The 20135-nt window shown below is 38.8% G+C and overlaps 1 protein-coding gene across 1 annotated transcript in view; it reads right to left on the bottom strand.

Annotated features, from left to right (window-relative positions):
• Positions 1 to 5744: 5744 nt before the first annotated feature.
• The window catches only part of LOC131682242 (protein dissatisfaction), a 52180-nt gene continuing 37789 nt past the window's right edge, over positions 5745 to 20135 (bottom strand). The window contains exons 4-7 of the mRNA XM_058963599.1: positions 12968 to 13725; positions 12811 to 12909; positions 12507 to 12729; positions 5745 to 7000 (exon numbers count right to left, since the gene is read on the bottom strand). Coding sequence (XP_058819582.1) covers positions 6696 to 7000; positions 12507 to 12729; positions 12811 to 12909; positions 12968 to 13725 — 1385 coding nt within the window. The 3' untranslated portion in view covers positions 5745 to 6695. The remainder of the gene's footprint in view (positions 7001 to 12506; positions 12730 to 12810; positions 12910 to 12967; positions 13726 to 20135) is intronic.

Raw genomic sequence — 20135 nt, 5'->3', positions numbered from 1 at the left:
ACGAAGCGGGGAGCTTAAGGGCTCACGAAAACGAGCATCGGTATCGAGAGAAATCCACCGTCGGGGAGCTCAGAGTCAGAGTAGGGTAGATTCACCGCCGAGAACTATCTGAGAGTATCGGGATAACATTGGGACCAAATTGGCTCACGAAACGAACATCGGCACTGAAAGAAATTTCATCGCCGAGCTCTCAGTCGGAATAATGTGAATTCACTATCGGGAACTATCCTAGAAAATCGCGACAAAATAAGGAGCAATCGCTTATGAAAACGGGAGCTAAATGACTTGCGGAAATTTACCGCTGCGGTATATTCGAATGCAATTCTGGGCTAAATGGCTCAAGTACGCAGAGGATCTACACAGCGTAATAGATGGAGCGAATGACGGAAAGCAAGATCAATGTCGGGAACTAAATGGCTCAAAGGTCGAGCCTGGGATAGTGCTGAGTAATGGTGTTTTCGTTTTTTTCTTGGTGCTACACCGGTGTAGTGCAAAAAAAGAGATAGACTGATTACACCCAAGTTTGATGAGTGTTGCACCGACTACACCGGTGTAGTGCAAAGTCAAAAACGAAAACGCCATAAGACCACCTGATACAAGAAGCTGTGCAGAGCAGCAAACGCCAACTACTGGGGCAACGCTTACCGTGTCGTTTTGGTGAAGCTGATGAGTCCAACGACGCCAGCTAAAATGTGGGTTGCCAAACTGATGACAATCGTGGAGGGTATCTTTCCGAAGCACGATCCAACAGCATGACCATCTACAACGTACGTCGATGCAGACGGTGGGAATGTTGATGATAATCGAGTCTCCAACGACGTTGCCCTTACAGTGATAAAAGGGCTGAAAGCGAAGAAAGGTTTCGATCCGGATGATACCCCTTATCGTGGCACTGAAAAGCGCGATCCTGGTGTGTCCAGACGTGGTCAGGACAGTGCTACAGAAATGTCTGGACGAATGCTACTTTTCGGATAGATGGCAGATCCAGAAGTTGCTGTTGCTGCCAAAACCATGGGAGCCACCACGAGATCCAGCATCATATCAGAATTTCGGAAAGGGATTTCTTCTAAGAAACATTGCCAAAGACACGACGGTTTTATACCTTTTATTTGTTTTTTTTTGATACGGTGCAATATTTAAAGGGAAAACCTACTAAAAGCGATTCATTTGGTAATCGCGCATGCTTTGATTGCTTATTTAGAATTGCCACTGTATAGTGTTGCATCAGACTTTGTCAGCAACAAAACTAGTTTATTAGTTTGAATGATTTGTATTCGTAGTAATCGTGACGGTGAGTAATAAACAAATTTCTGTAAGGCGTTTGCTTTTCCTTTCATATAACAATGCAAATTCAACCGCTAAGTCGTACATAGCAAACATAAACAAGGAAACCTATATTGAAGATCCATGCCCTGGTACTACATTCTATTGCAGAACTTGGCGTTCTGCGTTTACAAACTTTGCAGCCGATTTCAGGACAAATGCACCGCCTACTTATACTTAAAATCGTTCCTGGTTAGGATTCGACTATATAGCTCATAACACAGCTCATTACTCTCTGTACCACCGAATAATGCACTGTAGCTAAAAAATCAGTCTAGATAGAAGGCCGATGTCTTCGACAATGTTTTGTAAGAACATTCTCCAAAAATTTGCCGAAGAAAGCATCACTTTATATCTTCAGATCACCGAATATGCTTCGTATAAAAATTTTAGACTGATAAATCATATTCTTTAAATCCAGCTACCAGAGCCATGGATACAACTGGATAGGAGAGATTCGTACAGGTTCTTGTAGCATATTTCTTGTACTTTCAAATGCATACTGTCTGTCCGTTTTTGCCCGTTCGTGAGTAATTTTAGAACAAAGTAGGTAATTTTTGGAACAAAAACGGCAAATATCTCACAAATTGCTCAACATATTAGGATACTTTCTTCATCAAAATTTTGTATTTCATTATTTGTGACAGTTTTGTAAAATATTTCGAACTTCTAAAAAATCTTGAAAATAAGTTATACTGGAAAAATGCTTCTTTCGGTGTTTTCTCTAATAATGCTTCACGGTCTGCCTAAAACCGTTATTAACCGAAATTAATGACAAAAAAATTTCAAAATGATCACACAAAATATGTCCTTCTGAAGCTAGGAATGATTCTGCACCGCACTGTAGTCGAATTGAATTTCAGACGGACAAAATAACGCAATACATCACGACAGACTTAGATATCTGCACCAGATTGTAGGTGTTAGTTCTGCTTTGTCAGGTATAGCCAGGGAGGGTATATAACCCGCTGATGTTACTTATTGTACTGCACCCCCTCAAAATGAACTCCATTTGCAGACAACTGATGGACACAATATGCTTAATTCTACCAACATTTATGTAAACAGTGAACCCGAAGAACATGGTAGTACAATTTCGGTTTACTATGGTAAAAAACAAAGAGTATATATGTTTTTCCGAAGTTGGACATGTTGATGCTGCGCTCGTTGAAAATCCATCTCCTCCGCAGGTGGATACTACCATTGCTATTAACTACCCTCAACGTACACGTATGCTGTCGTCAGATGATAATATGTGTGATCAACTTCGAATGTATTACCAGAACGTGAGAGGACTTCGTACGAAAATCGATGAGCTTGTTTTAGGACCAAATTACACCATCTACCGCAATGATCGTGACCCATCATGTACTGAAAAAACGCAATACAATAGCAGAAAAGTATAAATGAGTGGCGAGGGGACAACTAGAAATTGCGCTCTGCCGCAATAGATACTACTTTCTCAAGGTCTAGTAATGCTTCGCTCGATGGGATCGAATCTAAGATCGGCTGTTTGTCAAAAAGGAAGCTTAAAGAAACTGCTGTATCTCTGAATCAGACGAGCCACTGGTTGATATTGACTCACATCATTCTCCTCTCGCTGTTACACAGCTCTGCCCTCAGCGGACTTCTCTCGATGAGAACATTGAAGAGCGGAGTTTTAATTTTTCAAAAGCCGATATTCTTGGTCTTAACAACTCACTACAGAATATCGACTGGTTGAATCTACTATCACGCAATGACGTTGCTGTAGATAGGGTTTATGAACATTTCGACTTTTCTGTATTCAGTGATGTTTTTAAATATAAGCTTAGACGACTTACTTAGCATATAAGATAAACGTGAAGATTTTTTTAAAGACTGATTGTTATTTAGATAAGATAAATGTAATGTAATGTGAAACTTTGTTAACAATGTGTTTTCTAAAAGATAGTGAGGCTTTTACGCGCATTTGAAGATACATCTTCAAATTGGCTTTTACTCCTCCACAACCCCCTTAAGAAGATTAAATAAATAAAAAAATGCGATTATCAAACCATAATGTTCGTAACAAAAATTTGCTAAAATGAGTAGTTCTCGAGATATTTAAAATTTTGTTATAGCTGCACAATTATTTTGTTTTATTACGACCTTCTCATAAGTAATTCGAATTTCTCCATCAACAACAACAGATTTTTCAAAAGATCTATAAAATTTTCTGTAACTCTCTCCTTGATATCAAGACGATCTTGTAAACACATTCAAAATGTTTCTTTTTTCATTAGGTTTTTGTTGACAAAATATTAAAAAAAAATTAAAAAAATCGTTTTTTGCAATTTAAATTTTAATACAAGTTTTTGTTTTGAGAAAAATACACAACGTTTGTATATTACGATAAACGCCCTGCTACTAGACATTTTTAACCCTAGAACGTCACACTTACTTTTTCTACCTTAGAAATTTGCTTTGGGGTACAAACGTACCCGTCGCGTTTGATCGCGTTTTTTCGCAGGTAAAATGCAAACAAAAGAAATGTTTATTATATCATTTTCTTCGTTTTTCAGTTGCAAAAACAACTGTATAGGTGAAAATATGGAATTTATTGAATTAATGACACATCGTCGCTGTTGTGCTATCTTATTACAAGCACAAATTAGCACATTGCTAGAAAAACGATTTTTAAAGTTTGAGATTGAATTTATTGAAATAAATAGTATAAAAAATCAAAGAAGACAATCAATGCTTCTATCTATTCTGTATTAATCTCTCGAATATTACGAAGATCGATCGACTATGTTGCGAGTTATTACTATAAATGTAAACAAAAGTCGCACTCACACGTGTCATAGGTGTGTATTGATGACAAAATTTGTATGGCGTGTCATAATCATCAATTTTTAACTTTTATTCATATCTTTGGTTTCATTATGTCTATAAACAATCGGTGAGATGCATTTTGAAGGAAATGAGTCATGGAATCTAGAAAAAATAGTTACTTTTGTTAAAATTTTTGTTTGTTGTTTGTTAAAAATAGTTAGTGTTGCCAAATATGCTATATTTCCAGTTTAAAGCATAAACTGCATTTTTCTCACTATTCGTGTATTTTTGTTTTGAAAATGATTATGCCATTGTATTACTCAGATAGTTTTACACATAAAAACATCTTATACATCAAGATAACTTGAACCAATTCCCAGACACAGTCATTTGAAGCAAAAAATTAAAAATCTCTCACCCCGTTTCTCGCCATATCTCAGTAATCAAGCAGAATGTCAAAATTCTGTAAGCACCACTTTGTAGATATTTTTTAGACAAGTGATGTGGCATATCTAACTCAGTTCACCACAAAATGGTAGTAACGACATAACCTGGCTTGAACAAAAAAGTAAAAAAAATCGTGGTTTTGACTTTTTTCCACAAAAATTGCTATTACTTTGCGAATTTTCAATCAATTCAATTTGGAAAAAAATTAAATTTAAATCTAGGATTCAATTTTTAAAGTTGAAGTAATGGCCTAGAAACGGAATAAATGAAATTTCGATGTTTTTGAAAAAGTGCAATTATTTGGGAGTGAAAATTGAAAAATCGGGTTTTTACCACGAAAGCTCTCCCCCCTTTCGTGGTCAAAACCATTATTTTGGAAAACTAACAAAAAAATAAAAATCAGAGTAACAAAAAAAAAATCCTACTTCAAAATTAAAGCAATTTAATTGAATAAATGATTAACAACGATTACATAATACTAATTGTTACTTACGTAGTAAAACAACTGGTATTTAAGCTGGTACTGTCACGATTCACATTTCCACTGACAGCACGAAACCTTAAGAAACGCTAACGGCAACCGTACACTGGGATACAAATGTACCCCACGCCAACTATGACTGCTGCTTCCACGAAGGCCAAAAGCAAACTGGATTTACCACCTTTTCACTAGTAAGAGCTATGAATTCTAAGTTGAATTATGGTTAGGTTCCCAGGTTGGTAAATGCCGAATCACGTCCAAAGATGGCGTGGGGTACATTTATACCCCAGTGCAACGTTCTAGGGTTAAAACTCCCTTGATTTCGTAAAATTTTCTTAAAGGAGGCATATGACACGTATTATAATGAGGCTATTTAGATTTCATATAAAGGTATTTTCATTACTTCAAGAGTTTCTTGCGATGATGAAAATTTGTTCATAACGGGTTGGTTCTGGGTATTGGTACTTTTATACCAATCCTGAAGAGCTTTTGTTGACTGTTACTGGGAATCAAACCAAATTGGCTAAATAAACATTGTTTGCGTTGCTCTTGCGTGTGATACTGAACTGCTCGCTAAATTTGTCTTTGAATTTCATACACTCCAATGTATTGACTTCTGCATGTCGTATAGGTGCAAAGACTGTGATACCATATCAATGTCAAAAATATCAAAAATCTCAATTTCATATGCAACTTTTATTCCGATTCATTTGGTAGCTTAATTTTACAGCGTGATACTATTTTGATTACAATGTTGTTTGATACATTATTATAAGTTGGGATATTGGCATGTATACTACAAATTCACTACATCGTCAACAAAATGCCATATGTTCACTCGTCGATATACGAATATTATAATATTACTACGATTTATTGTTTGCATCCAAAGGATTGTTTGACTAGACTAACATCACTGGAAGGATTTCGCTGCAAACTAAGCGACGAAATAGTACTTGTTGGAATATTGTATACCATAACTATGAAAATAAAAGAACAGTGTCGGATTTCAACTTTCGCTTCTGTAAAATTGATTGCTGCACAAATAATTTTCTCCTATATAGTTATGTACATTTTTACTACACCATTCTCGATGAAGCAACCGAAGATTATATTTGCATTAGAAATTAAAAAATAATACCAATGAAGGCATAATGCTGTTCTCGCAAGCTGTGCTAACAAATATCTTGGATAACAAGAGGAAAGAAAAAAATATCCTGTGAACAGCAGTAAGTCTGACCATAGGATTTTTTTCTCGAGGTGAGCCACTGGCAGATGATTCCGCGTATCTACAGGATTTGATTTTGAGACTGTCGTTTGTTATGTGGCGAAAGCGGTGCTGTTCTTCGCCCACAACGTAACCGGTAGGAGAACGAGACACGTCATTGAGTGAGAACATCCACTGTTCAACGTAATAAAACTCAAACATCCTAGGGCGCTTCGGGGAAACATTTTTTCTCCTGTTGCTGCTCTTGAACATGTTGAACTTTTCCTGCTTTCACCTTTGCAACACATGTCGCGGTGATCGTTTGGCAGGGGAGGTCGATAACTGAGAAGAATGAGAAGATAACATATTTCCTGGGTGTTTTTTTCAAATTAAAAATGTGTATAGGTGGTTTGGCATGAATCGTGTCCCGGGGAGGAATGACTAAGGCTTCGCCAGAGAAGCAACGTTGTTGGCACCAGCTGAGCTGGATTCCAGATCGGTGTATTTCTCCATCTGATACATATCGATCAGAAGACGGGAAATGGGCACGGCACCTATCGTTTCCTTGAAGAACAGAGTCTCGATGGTCGTGGAACGGATCGTTCTCAGCAAGGGCAGTAGTAGCAGTAGACGCCCGAAGCGCGTTGGTTGCCGCGGATAGCGAACTCGTACGTGGTCCGAGAGGACGCATTGAGCTTGGTCCTGTAACATTTCCACCGGTTGGACATCACAAAGCTCGGATGTTTCTATGTGAGGGAGAAAGATAGAAAGAAGTGTTTGCTTTAGTACAACTTAGAAATGGTACCAGGTGTAATAGAAAAATATTCACAACAAATATGGGCTGAAAATTTGCGTTTTTAATCTTTTTAAATTTTTTAGTTCATGTCAAATAGTTTACACTTCATCAATTTAAATAATTACTTGATAGTTTCAACGAGAGGGAAAAGGACACTTATGTGACTTAATAAGAAATAAAATTAAGTTCAAGACATTACCCGCGAAGTTTTTCTCTCTTTATATATATTATTGCTGATACTGAAGGGAGTTGAGCGGATACGTAAGCTCCTATTAGGCATCATTTGGCAGAAAAGAAAAAATATTTTTTCAGCTTAGTGATTAGCTAAGACTTACTTGCTGTGATTACTTCTCTACACGGAAAAATCCGTTCATAAATTCATGAAGAAAAGATCACTATTTCGTGAACCGAACGATTTGCGAAAAGCGTTACCAAGTTCCCGAAATTGTAAATAATAAACCTCGTATTCGTAAAACTATTTGTGTTTCCAAATAACTAGTTCGCCCTCAATATAGACATGCCGTTACATTCGAATGTTTGGTTTAGTTACTGTTGTTGTTCTTGTTCATAATTTGATAATACACAGCCGCCAGTCATATGATATTCATGATTTCATTCGCGATTTTTTTGATTTCTCATCACGTTACCTTACTATTTTATTCATAAGTGTACTATCGGATTCTACTGTCAGACTGGCGTGATCTATGATCATGATATCAGGATCTTAGTAGCAAATTTCGTAATTTCTATTCACGCTATCGTCATATTTTAGGGACCATTCATAAATTACGTAACGCAAAAATTGCCCAAAATTGACCCCCCCCCTCCCCCTATGTAACAAATCGTCACAAATTTTTCCATCCCCCCCTCCCCTGTTACGTAACAAATTCCAAGAAAAATTTTTTTTTCTTCGGCGAAAACATGTTACGTAACGATCTAGTTAACACCCCCTCCCCCCAATGTAACAACTTGTCACAACTTTCCGTACCCCCTCCCCCCCCTAAAAGCGTTACGTAATTTATGAATGGTCCCTTAGTCATGAGTAGAGTGATTCATGTTTATAATTTCAGGATCTTAGTCGCGATTTTTGACAATTTAAGCACGCGTAATGTGATTTATGTTCATGATTTCAGGAACTTTGTCATGTTTTTCGTAATTTCTATTCACGTTATGGTCATGTTTTAGTCATGTTCATGATTTCAGGATCTTAGTGACGATTTTGGACATTTTTGTCAAGAGTTGTGTGATTCATATTCATATCAGAAACTTACGATTTTCGTAATTTCTGTTCACGTTATCGTGATATTTTATTCTAAAGCTTGCTTTCGAATTTTACATGTGGAGTAATGTGGCCCATGTTCATGTTTTCAGCAGTTTTATTCTGTGAAATATATCATGAACACGATTTGGGGTGCTCAACGCAGTTTTTGTTTTCGGTCCAAACATAACACTGAACCTTATCAAAGGAATAACGTACGAAAAAAAATGACGAAAATTCACTTTTTTGGATTTTGTCACATTTTTGCCTTTCTCATATAGAAATGGTATACAATCACTCTGAAAACCGTCAAAGTAATTTAGTTTTGACTGACATAAGATTTCTAGACTTTTAACAGGGGCGTAGTTGAGGGTATACGAAAAGGGGTTACCCCCCTCTACTGTTCACTCCCCTCCCTTTAAAATACCTTTAAACCATTCCTCAGACCACCAACCCATCCAGCCCGTGTACCCCCCCCCCCCCCCCCCTTCCTCTCAACCCGATCATCTTTAAACCACCACTATATCACAAAGCTTACCAAATTAAGCTGGGGAGTCGTTCGTTCGTGGGATTTTCGCTCTCCTCACACACCCAGGCTAATTAAGTATGATATTTTTTTTGTTTCAATCGACACTTAGCTCATCAAGTTCGTGGCTGGCAAACCATTGTGTATAAGTGTAAAAAGTACTTAGAATGTAATGGACATTTCCACAATTATGTTGAACAAAATAAGCCACCGAGCCATAGTTTAGAGAAATGAGAAAGGCACAATTGCACCGCTAGGTGGATTAAAACAGGTTTTTACGTGTAACTGCACTTTTATGGTAGACTATTTCAATATTTATTTATTGAACGGATTAGTTGTAAAACCCTTCACATTCTGCTACCGGATCGGAAAACGTCCTGTTCGTATGTATGTGCGTATGTGTCAAAAATGTGACTAATTTTTCTCAGAGATGGCTGAACCGATTTGCCTTTAGCTTAGTTTCAAATGAAAGGTAAATCCTTGTGTCGATCTGAATTCCGGAGTTTAAGTTTATGAGTGCGACAACACAGAAGTCAGTTCAAATAGTTTTGATACAGGACTTAAACACGAGATTCCCCGATGTTCGATTTGTTTCCTTTTTGTGTGAACTGGAAACATGTACGCTGCTATCCAGCAGGAAGGGAATGTTCCAGTAGTGAGTGATAGCACGAAGACTCGCCTGGTTCACGAAGACCTTTGATGCACTTTAAAAAAAAAAAATCAAGGGAAAAATAGCAGCATTATCGACGAAAATTAGGTTGATGGTGCGTCCTAGGGAAGTAGTTTGAAAGATTTCTTGCGCTTTCTTTTGGGGGTAGTTTCACAAAACGCATATTATAAAAAATACTTCTAAAACTTGTCTGTTTGTTATCTTTGTTTTTCATCGGCTTTATGAGTTTTCACCGATAAAACAGTCGATCCACTGCTTTCGCTGTTTTTAAAATAAACAAATTGAGTTTCGTATAACTTCACTGTTACACTCGAGGACCAATACTCAAATGATACAGTATACACAAGTTTGTATGACATTTACATTTAGAATGTAATACTTCGATTGCAACAAACTTCACGCGATTATGTTAAGAACAGCCCTCTGCTAGGCGGTCATTTTTTCAAGCCAACATCTCCCTTTGTTAAAATTAAAACAACCCAATGCAAGAGCATGGGAGGCATGGATCTAGAAGCGGCTGAGCCCACTGTGACTACTGTCAACGTCTGTACAGTGACGTAGCCAGAAATTTGGTTTGGAGGGGGTTTTGACGAAAATCTTAGATTTTCAAAAATGTTGGCGGGTCTATTGATGACATTTAATCTGTAGGCCGCGATCAACTGGGTGCTACCGTGTTCTGCAGTAATAGCGAAATGGGATGGTGTGAGCGGGCATGGGGGCTATAACCCTACCGTAGGCAGCACTAAATACCTGTCGCAGGTGTCAGTTATGTTGGGTGGCGGACTACGAGACAGGTTAGGCCAAGTTCAAAGAGTGGCCCAAAAACACCACTTTACTAACAATCAAGCAGAAAAGGATGAGCTGAAAATTCGCAACTTCGAAACCGTAGCATTGGAGGAGCTTTGCTAGACGGGGCAGAAGGTGTGGAAATGCGGGGATCGAGCGACGGCACAAGAGCTGGGCAAAATGCGCCAACACGTGATCAAGTGGCAGGTGATCAGCGAAAAGATGTGTGTAGTGTGGATCAAAGGCCATTTCATCGACTAGAGCATTATCAATGTGCACTGACCTCATGAAGCCGAGAAAGATGCATTTTATGAGCAACTGGAGCATGTCTATGATAGCTGCCTATGGCGGAATGTTAAGCTCGTCATCGGTGACATAAACATCCTGATAGGCCGGGGGCATTGTATAAACCGGTTATCGCACATGATAGTCTGTACACCTTATAAATAATGTGCAGAAATTCTCACGATTGATAAGTATATTATGACGAACACCTAAATAGCGAAGCAGTAGACGACAAGAGTATTGCAAGAATCAGCTTGGAGACGCGCGCAGTCGACGACAGATTCCGGATCTACCTAAGATTCATGGAAAAATAGGACGGTTGAACCGCTGGCAATGATCAAACACCTAGTAGAGGAATTGACTAGAGCACTCCACTGGGGGCTTTTGAAGATCTGGAACGAGGAGATTTTACCGAAGTATAGCATGTAGGGAGTACTATGTCCCATCTATAAAAATGGGGGGGGGGGGGGGGGGGGGGGTTATGCATCCAACTAGAAAAATTAATCAACAAAATTATGCCGCTAAATACTAAACCTCCAAAAGCTGATGGTTTCCAAATTATGTAATCTTGGCGCCATTCAATTCGATACCCAAATGAACATCATAAATAGCGAAAAACGTGAAAAATTGTCAATTTTTTTATTACCGATCTTGGCTAGTGGCACTTTTTGTAAATGATAACCCAAAAAAATCAAATTCACATAAAAACCGATTCTGACCTGTTATAGACAAGCGTAAAACGCCATTTTTCATCAATTTCTATGTAGGCGTTTTCATTGAACTATTTTGCTTGATATTTACATGATTTATCAACTATAGGATCCTCACTAAAATATTAGTTACAAGGTCCATTAATTTTTCTTTGGTCGGTTTCAAATTTTTCAGGTGTTTTTGTTGGGTTAAAACATTGAGAACTGATATACAAGTAAAGTTTTCAACTTGTGTAAGAAATAAAACTGTCGCTTTGAAATGACAACAGCAAGTAGCAACTTGCCACTGGCCGACGCTTCGATCGGCCAGCAATCGCTATACAGGACTTGTGTGCAAACTTGGATACAATGGTGACTCACGCATGCATTTTCATTTAAATGTTTACACAGGTTTTTCGGGAATATTTGTTCTAGATTATATGTCTGTTCTCTGTGATTAAAAGTAAACTTTTCCAGCCCGGCGCTCGTTTTATGGCTATCTTGAATTTTTTCTAACATATCGCGGCCAGGCTAATACACATTCTATGTAAATAATACCTAACCCCTACGTTGAGTTTTTTCGGGGTTTTTTACTCATTTAACAAAAATTTGCTATTTTCTACGAAACATTCCGCCTTTTTATGATTCATTGAAAAATTATCTCAAAAACTCAACATAGGGGTTAGGTATATTTTTACATAGAATGTGTTTGCAAAGTTTGAAAGCAATCGGTTAAGTAGTTTTTGAATGGCAGTTAACACCGCAAATCGTATTTTTTTACAAAGATATTCTACATAAAGCTTCGTCACCGACTCTATATTTTTGAAATGAAAAATTGCAGAATGTTATTAAAATGATAAATTATTATGTACAAAAGTTTTGATCAATTCTCTTCACGCAAAGTTCTAAAAAATCGCGAAAAAGTCTGGCCGCTGGTCCCGGTCCATGTGCGAGTGGGTCGATATCTGGGGTCCAGATGGTGTAGTTGTTTCTCTTGCGGTGGCTCTCTATTCGAACAAAGGGCGACGATAAACAAATATGAATGAAAAAACTTTTTAAGCTTATACTCAATGACCTCATCCTCACTTTGGAAGGTTACTTCCGATTTTTACATGGTAATAAAATTTAAGCGGGTCATACGAAGCATGTTCTGGCCTGGCGATTTTTAATTTCGATCACACAAGTGGGAATAAGAAAAGTGAAGTTCTCTCGAAATATTAACCTACGCGGCATGTTACATACCTGGGGAAAACAGTATGACCGCTTTCATACAACCAAGCTCGCTTAGATCCGGAGAAATTTGTCGAAAGCGGCACAAAATTTCCTGCATTGTTTTCATCTCCATCTGCGTGGCTGGATCTTGAGGCAGACGATCCCGTACCTGGGGACTCTCCAGCAGTGCGCTGAGATCCCAGGGAACGCTCCACTGGGCAAAATTGAGCAGAAACAATTCCTTCCAGGACTCCTGCGCCGGGGAGTCAATAAACAATTACAGAATTCGCTTAGTTCAAGGGTAATTAATTAACGACGAGAATATGCGGTATACCTGTAGTAGCAGATGTTGATCATTTTTCGACAACGTTTGGAAGGGAATCAAGCAGCGTACCCATCGGACTGACATGAAGAGTAATCGTGCAGTGGTTTCCTGTGCATTATGATTTTTTAATACAAAAAAGGTTAAAGTGCCATGAAATATTTCTTACCTGCAAAATTTCCCACGTCGGCAATCGCAAGCCGGGGCTGCCAGGTGGTAACGCCGTCGGATGAGGAATTAGCGGAGGAGGAGGTTGTGGGGGCACTGGCCCACTGCCTTCCGAGGGGTTTATCGGGAACATTAAATTATTGTTGTGAATTTGATATTGCAAGAACTCTTGGCATTTATCAGATCCCATAAGAATGTCTAACACACCGTTCTGGGAAAGTGGTGAGGGAAGACTAAGATTACTGGCATTGATTGGAGTTGGGCTAAGAACGCTGGAACCGCAGTCCACCGTGGATGGTTGGGGGCTGGTCATGCTTTCAGATGGAGAATCGACACTGATGGAACTTTTGGAGTTTGTTGGTGAGGGGGGCAATTGTTCCAGAGGTTTGTAGAATCGTTGACCGGACGGTGAAAAGTCGAATGAAGCCAGCCGTGTCTGCTCCATCTTGATGGGATGCAGCAGGTTGGGTGGGATTTGGGAATTGTTGGCAGATGAAAATTCAAATTTGGTTTGTTCTAGTTTTACGTGCGATAGGAGTGTTGGCGGAATGTGATGTCCTAGAGGCGCAAAAGAAAGAGGCTGGGGGTGATGAAGCATGGAATTTTGCTGCATGCCTCCGTGGTGCATGTTGGAAAAGTGTGGCATGTGGCTGTAGGAAGATGTGTTCACAAATGGTCCACCGAGGTGATGTGGGTGGGCTCCATTTTGTTGAAGGTGCTGCAGTTTAGGTTTTCGCGGTCCACGTTCATGCTGCACAGCTGTAAAGAAAATACGAAAAAGCAAAATTTATTTTCACTCGGAAACAACGACAAACCAATTTAATTTAATTTAACCCGCAATGAGAAAATTAGGAATTGTCGAAAAAGTCCCCCTGCGGCAATCGCTCTATAAATCCGAATCATTACGTGGTATATCCGCTGCGACGAGATGATGCATATTTCAAACAGGGTGCCATTAAACGTCAGCTGGAGTATACTTCAATTTGTTAGCAAGGGTTCATGAACGATCAGATACGCCAGCCGCAGCCAGTCTATTAAGAAACGGGGCAATGACGACAGAGGCTAGCGCCACCGGAGGGCAATCTAAAATAAGGAGAAGAGTAACAACCACCAGAGAGCAGTTCCATTAATTGTGATGTGTGAAACTTCGCAGCTTTTATTTTATTTATTTATTATGCTCGTGGGTGGTACTAGCATTGGAATGAAAAACATACGATTCATCATCGATTCGCGTGTAAAAATCTTGAGATGAGGGTAGAAATGGTTTTGTTTTGAAAGATTGTATGAAAAAGGTAAATCGATACGAGAGATAGGGTAGTGTGAATAATTGAGTATGCTTGTTTATCTACCAAGGAGACTAAGTGAACCTAGATTCTTTACATTAAAAATTCTGAATGGAAAAGAGGCTTAATATGTTAATATCTCTATAATATTCGTAGAATAACAAATATTATGTTTTTAAAGTTAAATAACCGTTTCCATTTTTTTCCGAAAAGTAATTTTTCGTCCTAAGTGCGAGGTTTAGGAATAAAAGCTATACAGTAGCATGAACTTTGAAATAGAAGCAGTGGCGTAGTAAGAAAATTTTTCGGGGGAGGGGGGATATGAATATTTTTTGAATATATATATATATATATATATATATATATATATATATATATATATATATATATATATATATATATATATATATATATATATATATATATATATATATATATATATATATATATATATATATATATATATATATATATATATATATATATATATATATATATATATATATATATATATATATATATATATATATATGCATGTATGTATATATGTTTTAGAGAGAAGAAAAAATGTTCAAAAACAACTTCAGCAGGAAAAAACAACAACTCAGGGAACGGGTTTAGGTAGCTACCCGGCGCCTGGTGGTGTTTCGTCGCGGTCTACTCGGTCTAGTTCCCGGTGGTGAATCAGAATGTACGCTGACGGAGAGTTGCCCGGCGAAAGAAATTCTCCCGACACCGATTCTTCTTTGGTTTCTTGAGCCCTTTGGCTCCGTGTCCGGTGATATTTAGAACCGCAACTCCTTTAAGCACTTTGTTTTTTGTTTCTATTTAGCACTACTTCCTTGATGAGTCCTTTAACTCCCCGACTTGTTCGCGAACTTCTCGGTCTAGTCCCTGACCTACTCCGACGGTGAAAGAAGTTCTCCCAATACCGATTCTTCTTTGGTTCTCGCTATATTTCTATCGAAATAACCGGTCGGGGGCCATGGTTGGTCTGGCGATTCCGGATTGAGCGTGGGTCCGGTTCGCGGCGTTTCGACGACCCGTGCTCGGTGCTCTGTTGCAGACTACTCGACTAGTGCTCGGCAGTTGATCTAGCTTATTCCTGCGGAGAGATCCCTGGCGGTGATTGCTCTCCCAAAATCGTTGCTTGACGTTCATCATGCCGTTTCCACGGTAAGATGGTCATGATCTACGTCTGTTGACTGCGTTCCACGTCTTTATATTGCTTGTCATTCTGTAGGCTACATTATCTGGGTTGATGCCCGGTCCTCCCGTTTTAAGTAGCTCCCTGCATGTCGCTTCAAACCTCGGACATTCGAAGCCCACATGCTCCGGTTTCTCCTCGACGTTCTCACACTCCGGGCACAATGGTGACGTTGCGTATCCGAACCGATGAAGATACTTCCTGAAGCATCCGTGGCATGACAGGAGCTGTTTCAGGTGGAAGGTCATCTCTCCGCGCTTTCTATTGATCCACGTTGACAGGTTTGGGATGAGCCGGTAGGTCCACTTTTCTTTCTCCATATTATCCCATTCCTGCTGCCACGTCACCATCGAATCGATTTTCATCATCTTCTTCACGTTTCTTGCGTTTCATTGATTGTAGCACTTGATATCCTCCGCCACGGTGATGCAGATGGGGATCATCTCGGCGATAACGCATAGTGCCTCCGAAGATATTATTCTGTACGCAATCGTACGACCACAAGCCGGAACGCTCCTGTTCAGTTTTTCCAGGTTCCGCTTGGTTTTCAGTGCCGCACCCCAAGTTGGAACCCCATATCGCAGTATCGATGACGAAACACTAGATAACAGACCGACTTTCCGCAGGTGTAATCAACATGGTTGTTAAAGCTCAACCGGTCGTCGATTATCGCTCCCAGTTGCTTCAGTACCCGCTTCGATGCAATCACGTGCGTTTCAACGGTGATCTGTATCCGCTGAACCGCTTTGCAGTTGCTGACCAACAACACATCCGACTTGTAGTAAGCTATTTGCAGCTTGACCCCGTTCATCTAGCTCTCGATCGCACCTATTGTCTCCGTCACCACGTGTCACTGTTAGTGACACGTCGTCGTCGTCTTTTTGCAGCCATTTTTTAAGTAGCTAGCGAAAAAATTTACGTGAACCTATCTTATGTTCCAACTGGGCATTAATGATTTATAGGATATAAAGGAAAATTAATTATAAATTAGCTAATTTCGCGTGTCATACACTAGCTACTCATCGCCAAACTGTAATTTTTTGTTCTTCAACTTTTTCGTGAGGTGGCGTTTTGTGTACGTCATCTGTAAATGAAAATGGCAAATAATCGCGGTCAAAAAAAATGCGGACTGACATGGCCAGGCGATTTAAACAGTTTGACGTTTGACTCAACTCGCCTGTGCTAATTGCCCCTCGGAACAAATGCAATTTGCGAATGCGCTTTAAAGGAAATTTCAATCCATAGACAAATTTTCTGGCGGCTGAAATGGACTTGGTTGTTTTTTGCGTTTTTCTAACATCGCGGTTCATGTTTGGCTTAAAATTGTTTTTTTTTAAAACAATTGGTGTGTTCTCGCTTGTATTTTGTTTGTCTAGTGCACTTCATTTAGCCAACCAATGTGGGAAACTGTGGAATCGTGAGTAAGTATAGTGGAACAAGATCTCTGACCTAAAGTCTTAATGAAAGTCAGATTGTGGTATGTTTTGGTGTGCAATACCAATTTCACCATTGATTCTTTCTATTGGTTGGTGGTGATTACCTAGTATACTGATAAGTTTATGTGAGTAGATAATGAATCCGAAAATAACTATTATTTGTAATTTTCATATTAGGCAATTAAGGGCGATTAAATGGCGCGTTCCGTGGGCGATTTAAGGGCGGGTAGAGCGGCAAAAAAAATGACGGCGGCAAATCGCCCAAATGTTGAATTTGAAATAGCCCCCTAATTGCCAGCAATTTGCTGGGAAATTGAAGGGCAATTAGCGCATCCGAGTTGACAAATAGCACCCCGTTAGCCAGCTATTTGCCCTTTTTGACTGGGGTGTGTAAAGCAAGACTCTTTACTTGGTACCACTATGTATATATATGCAATGCAAGTTGATATTACTGTTATGGTGAGAGGGTAAAGGTCGGGAGGGTTATTACCGACAGGTGCTTCGGATCTCACGAGCTTTTGATGGTCGCCTTTCAGGTTTGATTCCAGAGCGAATACAACATGCGATTTGTTGAAGTCGAACTCCTCAGGGTTCTGTGCGATTCGTTGTCCGTGTATTATTTTGTTCCATATTTCTTATGTTTTCGATAACCTGAGGGTTCACAGTTTTCATGACAAAGGAAATACTAATCTATTGGATCTCCTTTGTCAACATAACGTTTCTAAATTTTCAGCCACCTATAACATGGCATAAGGTGACACACGAACTATTTTATACCGGCGATTAAATTACATTTACTTGTTTTTTGCTTGGCTAAATGTTGTCATTCTGCTGTATGCATTTTGCTGTCGTGGTTGATTTCATTTTATTCCTATGTTAAGCTCCTAATCGTTGGTTTACAATTGGAATCATGCCGATGTTGTTACGTTCTGAACAATTTAGTGTGTAGTTGTCTGTGCGTGGTGTTTCCGAAGAAACGTTTCGAGCCAAACTTTTGATTATAGCTGATCTAAATAGTGTTATCATATTCAAGTACACAACTAAAAGGAAATGATTGGTGCCATTGGAGTTCGACTCAACATAAAAAAATAAAATGTCATGTAATAAGTTAAAAATTAATTTGATGAATTGGCCGATTTTAGTTAGTAAAGTGGCCTTAATGCCTGTTACTAAATAGCCAATTTAAAGTGTTCTTGCACCTGGTGATCCGTCAGTATGAGAGCTCTTTAACTAAAATAAGCAGGGTTTGTAGGATGCACTAGTAATTGAAATCACTAAAAAACAGTACAGTGAACACATTAATAATATATTTACACCATCATGTAGTTTAATCGAACCTCATCATATGTGGCAATATGGGAAGGTATAATATCGATTATTTTTTATTGTATTATTTTTAACTATCTATAAATAAATACGGTTAAGAAACGTTTAAAACCTGTGATTTATTGTGCTTCAAAACTGAACCATTTCTTCTTACTTCATCGTATCCAGTGCTTTTATCGATTGTACCATAGCATAGTGCAATATCATCACTTAGGGTAACAGTTACCTAAGTCATCTCAGCACCTCTATTCATCCCACCCATTCTAACACATTAGTTAAAGCAGTGTCTGCTATCCCTATTCAAACCTTTTTAATCGCAATCCAGTGAGAGTTGGCCGAGTTATCAACAAAATAACATTCTGACTAATGAGATGAATAAGGGGTCTTCTACCCTATGTAGTAGGGAAAGCAACAGATTCCTTCAATGATGACTGGAGGATTTTTTGTATCGATTACAAACTGTACACATAAAGACTCTGGTTAATATGTTATAGTCGAAGAAAATATATACCATGCCTGACTTCTTCAGCGAGCAATGTTGATATATAAATTAAGATGTCTTTTCGTTGATATGTGAAAACCTTCGCAATTTTGTTCGTTAATTCTCGTTATTTTGTGCTTATTATAAGTAATTCATCTCCTTTATCGTGTTAGATAAATCGTTAATCTTGTGTGCGGAGGTTTGGAACCAAACCCAGTTGAGTCGCGAACAAAGTAATCGACTAACAAAGTTTGCTCTGGCTGTCCCCACTCCCTCGATTGCATACAATCAGCGAGTGCGGTGTCCGCCCTGAAGTCATAACTTAAGCAGGTCTCCCTTCTGGTAATTCGTGGTACATGTACAGCCCACTGCCGAGAACCGGTAATGCCAGACAGTTCTGTGTGAATTTTACCCACCACCAGATTACGGTCAGAGCAGCCGTAAACTATCAACAGGTACTAGTTACACTTTACTCTGAGATTTTGACTGAAGTTGAACATTCTGGATGACTTTTTTTATCAATTAATTTATTCTATATGGGGGTCATAGGCCTTAGCGAAGCGGATCTTTGATATGTTTAAAATATGTAGAAAAACATAAATTAAAACAAACATTATTGTCCGTTTGATCTAGTGCTCGCAATTTTTTACTGCGCGCGTAGACCTTTTTTCGCAGAGGAAAAACATTTGTCTGCTCGCCTACTGCATTATGGGGCTATTTAATTCTGATTCCGTTTCTGTGGCCGACTCGCTCTAGGTTCGCTTTTATGCTTACAAATTCCATACAAAAGTAACAGTTCCGTGCGAACCCAGAACGACGCGATTCTAAAAAAGAAAACAGCATAACTCTCTCTTTTTACACGTCCATGTCATCATGGTTAAAGCGATCAAATGGTCTTCCCTGCTTCTTTCACTTACGGATGACCAAGGTAAACTCATCTTATTGTTATTAACTTTCACGCCGTTGTTGCATAGTCAATTTTGGGAGGCATCCTGTTTGAGCAGTTGTCATTATGGCCTGAACAGTGGTGCATAGGATTTTTTAAAATTCACAAAGCCCCCCCCCCCCTTCATACTGTGACAAATGTCAAAGTAATCTCAGATGCCATATTTCACATCATTTGCACAATTTTAGACCCCCGCGCACTTCACTTGAAATTGTTAACCTTGGTGCTATGGAAAAATATGAGGAAAAATATGTTAAATGTTATATAACATACAGTTTATACCTTTTTAAAAAAAACATTCTCAGTATTTCAATGGACAAGTTTTTTTTCTGTAAAGCTACATGAAGTTGGGCTTTTGAGGTATTTTGTCCCAAAAATCCTCTATTTCTTAAAGTTATTCTCGATGCGGCCGATCATACATATTTTGCTGTTATTCTAATGTGAGAATGTCTCAGAAATCGAATCGTACTTTTGCGACCTTTGTGAGAAT

Source organism: Topomyia yanbarensis, chromosome 2, assembly GCF_030247195.1.
Source record: "Topomyia yanbarensis strain Yona2022 chromosome 2, ASM3024719v1, whole genome shotgun sequence".
Taxonomy (NCBI): Eukaryota; Metazoa; Arthropoda; class Insecta; order Diptera; family Culicidae; genus Topomyia; species Topomyia yanbarensis.
The sequence above is the reverse complement of the archived record's forward strand: the minus strand, read 5'-3'. Positions and strand labels throughout refer to the sequence as shown.